Genomic DNA, 5,332 nt, shown 5'->3' with positions numbered 1-5,332 from the left:
CGAAAACAATAGGGTTCCACAGCCCTGCTGTGTGAACCGCGTATCGCTTGCGATTACTGCGGTGCACGCATCCTCGGGGTTGGACCCCTAACTAGAACTGCACGCAGTTTCAACAGGGTCCAAGCTTCCCCTCGCCATTCGTCCCCAGCGACACGGGGAGAGCTCGAAGGCGGAACCCAAAGCGAACTATAGAAGCTTTGCTTGGTCATGAAGTGCGCACACAATTACGTGGCAAAATTCTTCATACAACATGTTGTCGTGGCCATCTGGAGATGCTACACACCAGGTTTCGTGCAGATCTGTCTTCATTGTAGCGCCACCTGCTGGTCAACGTGTGTAATATTTGGTAGGTCTGGTCGGCTACCCACTGTACATCTACTCTGTTAATTTCAAGTAATTCACTTTAGTGGAAGTGGTTAATCTGAACGTTGGCCCATAGGCCACGCCCACTTGAACCAATCAGTACCCCACTGTAAGGACCACCTCAGGAGTGGGCCTAGATGGTATCCTTCAAATTTTGTAAAATTCGGATGAGCGGATCATGAGATATAAACTTGTTGTATTTATAGCGCCCCCTAGTGGCCAATGTTCGTCAAATTTGTTTCAAAGCCTCAGAGGGTCATCGCAAGGAACATTCTCAAGTTTGTTTTTGATAGCATTTATTTTGGCCGAGATATGGCAAAGTCAATTTTTTCAGAGTTAGCTACACAAATTTGGTTGCCCGTAATATGTGCAATTTTTATTCTATAAAAAATCTTTATGCAAACTTTTGTCAGGCCAGTCTGGAGATGCTATGTGCAGAGTTTTGTGCAGATCCATTGAACGGTCTAGGAGGAGTTTGAAAAAGTTGGTTTTCGATAAATTGCGATTTTTCACGCTAAAAAGTCTAGGCGGAAGTGGGCGTGGCCTATATCACGAGTTCCAGTTAGATCCAGGGAACGCGTGGATGTAAGGTCTTTAAATATCGGATGTACGGTTTGGGAGTTATAGGGCAAAACGCGTTTTTTACTGGTATAGCGCCACCTAGTGTCGGAAGTGGGGTAATTTTTTGCGCCTGAGGTCTTTGCGGACTTTTGGACCAGTCCTGAAAATGGCGCGTCGCCACCATGTACGGTTTAGGCTGCAGCACCAGTTTTATGCGGAGAAGAAAAATAATGGAGGATAATGGAAAATCCTAGCGAAAACAATAGGGTTCCACAGCCCTGCTGTGTGAACCGCGTATCGCTTGCGATTACCGCGGTGCACGCATCCTCGGGCTTGGACCCCTAATAAGAAGGAGGAAGAATCCTAGCGAAAACAATATGGTTCCACAACCCTGCTGTGTGAACCGCGTATCGCTTGCGATTACTGCGGTGCACGCATCCTCGGGCTTGGACCCCGAAAAATCTGCCGATCTGAGTAGGAATATGCTGCACAGTGCTCTAGCATTTTGTTCCTTCTGCTGCTAAGTTATGAGTGTGACCGGTCCAAGATGCCGGCTGGAATTCTCTCGCTCAGCCTGCCATTGCGGCGTCTACTCTTTATATGTCTATGGTTTTCACCACTTGTGACATGTACGGGTGCGTCTCTTTAACCATAAAGTTACCTAAAAAATAATCGCAATTCATTATTTATTTGGCAAATTACTTTTCCATCATCTGTTTTTGTCCTGAATCTACACAGTTTTATGCATCTGGCTCCTGTCAAATTATCATCATAAATATCAGGTTTTTCAGCTGGTTTTATTCTGGTTTCACTTGATGTTGCCCAATTAGAATCCAGAATCTCAACAAAAGACTAAAACCGTGAGCTTGCGTAGCTTGACATTGCCAGACTAATTCACATTTATTAATGAAAAATTTGCATTTGACCCCAACAAAATATGAGCTTGCAGATTTGTCTGGTTCCCAGGCAAAGTAAAAACAACTTTTAACTTTAAATTGCTGCGCCATCACAGCTCATCTCTGCACACTGGTAGTCTTTTAACATTTTTCCGGAGCTTAGCGCTACATCATATATGGCTTTGCTCTGATTGGTTGTAGGTCTATTCAATCCAAAGGCATTTGGGTTTACTCTTGTTGATAAGGTCCTTTTGGAAATCGCAAATGAGCTGAGAGTTTCCATAGTATTTCTCATATAAAATTTGGTCTGTTGAGGTCAGGCTGTGATGTCTTTGTTGAGAGCTTTTCAGAACCTTTTTTTTATCAATTTTTATGTGTTTGAGTTTATTCTAGGTAGTTGCGGCTTTCCCTTGTTAGTGTTTTTGTTTGCTACATTTGACATGAATCATCACACATACTGTACAATCATTTAGCTATGTGGGCAGTTTGTCGTCTGTCTGGTAATACTGTTTTCCTCTTGTTTTTTCCACAGATTGTACTTTCAGGAGTGCTGGAGCAGGTTGTGAACTGCAGAGACTCGTTGGCTCAGGAGTATCTAATGGAGTGCATCATTCAGGTAGAAACCTAGGATTCAAGGTTTTCTTATTGTCATTATGCAATACAGCATTGCACAATGAAATGCTATCCCATCTATGCTACACACACGTATAATCAATTTTAAATCTTTTTTTTATTCAGGTAATTTCATTGAGACACAGGTTCTCATTTTCAAGATAGACCTGTTAACAACATAGAACAAACTATATAAAAGGTTGTTTATTTATATATATATATATATATATATATATATATATATATATATATATAAATAAATAAGAGCTGGGCAGCGATTACAATTTTTGATCGCATAATTTCCCTAATTAATCTCAAAATGAAATAATGAATTCAAAAGTAGTGTACATGGTGCAATTTTTTTTTTTTATGTTCTGCCATATGAACAGAAGTGCCGTAACATTTGTTCTGCAAAAACTTACCAGCATTTTGTTTATAAAGTAGCAGTTAAATAAAATATTTAGTGTACATCTCAACTTAACCCTCTGAACCCTGAGGCCATTTTTACAGTTCATTGTCCGTCTAGATTTATTTCATAAAAAAGCTTCTTCAACCCTGTTGTCTACAGTCAAGATATGAACATCATTTTTTTCAGGACAAACTGGGTTATTAGAATATTTGGGTTGCAGTGAGCTCACTTGAATGTTAAAAATGGTTGTAGGACCTTAAAGACAAATAAATAAATAAAACGGAACATGAATCTTCCAGATATGTATTGATATCACAGTCAGATAAGTACAGGGTGTCCGCGGGGTTTTAAAAAGTATTAAAAAGTGATAAATCAAAATTGTCAAATTTAAGGCGATTAAAATGTTAAATGTAGTCTCAGAGGTATTATTTTTTTTTAAATTAGGTATAATTTTTTTCAGACTATCAGGTGTCCTATTCTGATTGAAATTCTATCCTGCGTTTAAATATGGGCTTTGGCATGTCTGGGTACATAATCCATGATCTTTCGTCTCCGTCTGTATTTGATGCTGACGTCATATTCAGTGGTCGTTCGACATCATCTCAGAACACTGCGCGCTCAACAGAAGTGGCTGGTTTACGTTTTATTTTAGACTTGCTTCAAGCCATATCTTCAACGACTGGACAAACATCGTCGTCTTTTAATGGGCAGATGCAAGTTTTCTGATAGCTGGGTGAACAACCCAGAGTTTAAGGACTGGCAGGCAGGCTTATTGTTTGTGTGTAAAAACATCAATGTCAACTGGATGGGAGCTAACGCACTTCGGTCGCATATGCAAACCACTAAACATAAAAATGGAATGCGTGCTCGGCGAGAGCAGTTAATTATTCGACCAATCTCAGCGGTCTGTGCGGCTGCACCTCCACCACCACCGCCGCTAAATAAGTGCCACTTTAGGCCTACTGGCCAACGCAACAGTTCCAGCAACATCTGACCTCCGGATGGCCATGGGCGACACACCAACACTGCGCGCGGAGGCTCTGGTGTGTAACTGCAGTGTTCAGACAGCACACTCATTTAACTCAAATTAAGGAATTTCAGAGCTGTTTAAAGAAATGTTTTCCAACTCTGACATCGCAAAGTCATTCACTTGTGGTAAGAAGATGCCATTTTGTAATGCATTAAATTGTAGTGAATGCCAGCCATTGTGCTGGAACTATCCATTCTCTCCATTGCACATTTATGTAGTTTGTTTTACTTTTATTTACAAAGTGAAATAAATATGTGCAATATGTTGTTAATGATATGCTGTCTCTAAATCTATTCATTTCTGTATGTTATAAATGTCAAAATCTGTGTAAATAATAGAAAGGTCCCTGATTAACACTTGCAATTCAGTGTCGTGATGGTTTAAAAAAAAAAATCTGAAGGTAGTAAAAAAAGGTATTAAAAAGTAGTAAATTTCACTAAAGGATTGCTGTACATACCCTGAAGTAATACAAAAGCCATTTTACACTCTAAAACATTTCTCATATGTCTTGTGAGTCACACTGTGAAGAAATAATCATCATAACTTATACAGATGACAAAATACATACACATTTTCTCAAAGAAAGTCAAGACGCTTTTGTCCTCATTACATTTACTTAGGCCAATAATCAACATAATCATGTCATATGTATTGATATTACACCCACAGCAACGCTACACAAGCATTTGTGTCTAAAACAGTTCTTCTATATGCAAAAATAAAAATAATAAACATAACTCATATAAAGCACATACTATTTACATTTCTTCAAAAAAGACCCAAATATATAATATAAATATATGCCAAGTCTCAAACCAGTGAGGCCATTAGTCTCTATAAAACGGTAGATATCAATCTTGTGCACTATAGCATCTTTGATTTTATACTAGCCAGTTTGACTGGGAGTGTTGTCCTCTTTCAGCCTCCATACTCTTTGGATGACGTTGTCTCCCATAAATGGGCAGGCTGCTTCCTTTTCACCCTAAACACACGAGAGCAGACACGGAGCAACGACCTAACGGCATAAATGAGCCAAAACGCGATGAATTATGGACATAAAGTGAATTAATCTTGAATGTGACGGTTTGGATTTAATGCTCAACGACCCCAATAAAGGCTGGTAGTTCCAGGCTGGATAGAAAATCACCTGTAGAGGCTAGAAGGACCCAGAAGAGACCTCTGTAACCACTAACGCGTTACCTTTTAGACGCAACTTTTGGTGAGTTTCTGTGTTATATGGTTATGGTTATACAAACTTACAATAATAAAGAAAAACAAAAAACACAAAAAACAAAAACTGCGTTAATGCGCGCTAAAAAAATTGTAGGCGTTTATTCATTAATTAGTTAACGCGATAATAACGCGGTAACTTGCCCAGCCCTAATGAATATACACTCACCGGCCACTTTATTAGGTACCCCATGCTAGTAACGGGTTGGACCCCCTTTTGCCTTCAGAACT

At 39.5% G+C, this 5,332-nt stretch overlaps 1 protein-coding gene across 1 annotated transcript in view; it reads left to right on the top strand.

Annotated features, from left to right (window-relative positions):
- vps35 (VPS35 retromer complex component) overlaps positions 1–5,332 on the top strand; it is a 37,285-nt gene that overhangs the window by 13,895 nt on the left and 18,058 nt on the right. Inside the window, exon 7 of the mRNA XM_034874217.1 lies at positions 2,353–2,436. Within this exon, the coding sequence (XP_034730108.1) occupies positions 2,353–2,436 (84 nt within the window). The remainder of the gene's footprint in view (positions 1–2,352; positions 2,437–5,332) is intronic.

This window comes from Etheostoma cragini, chromosome 1 (genome assembly GCF_013103735.1).
Source record: "Etheostoma cragini isolate CJK2018 chromosome 1, CSU_Ecrag_1.0, whole genome shotgun sequence".
Classification (NCBI taxonomy): Eukaryota; Metazoa; Chordata; class Actinopteri; order Perciformes; family Percidae; genus Etheostoma; species Etheostoma cragini.
The sequence above is the reverse complement of the archived record's forward strand: the minus strand, read 5'-3'. Positions and strand labels throughout refer to the sequence as shown.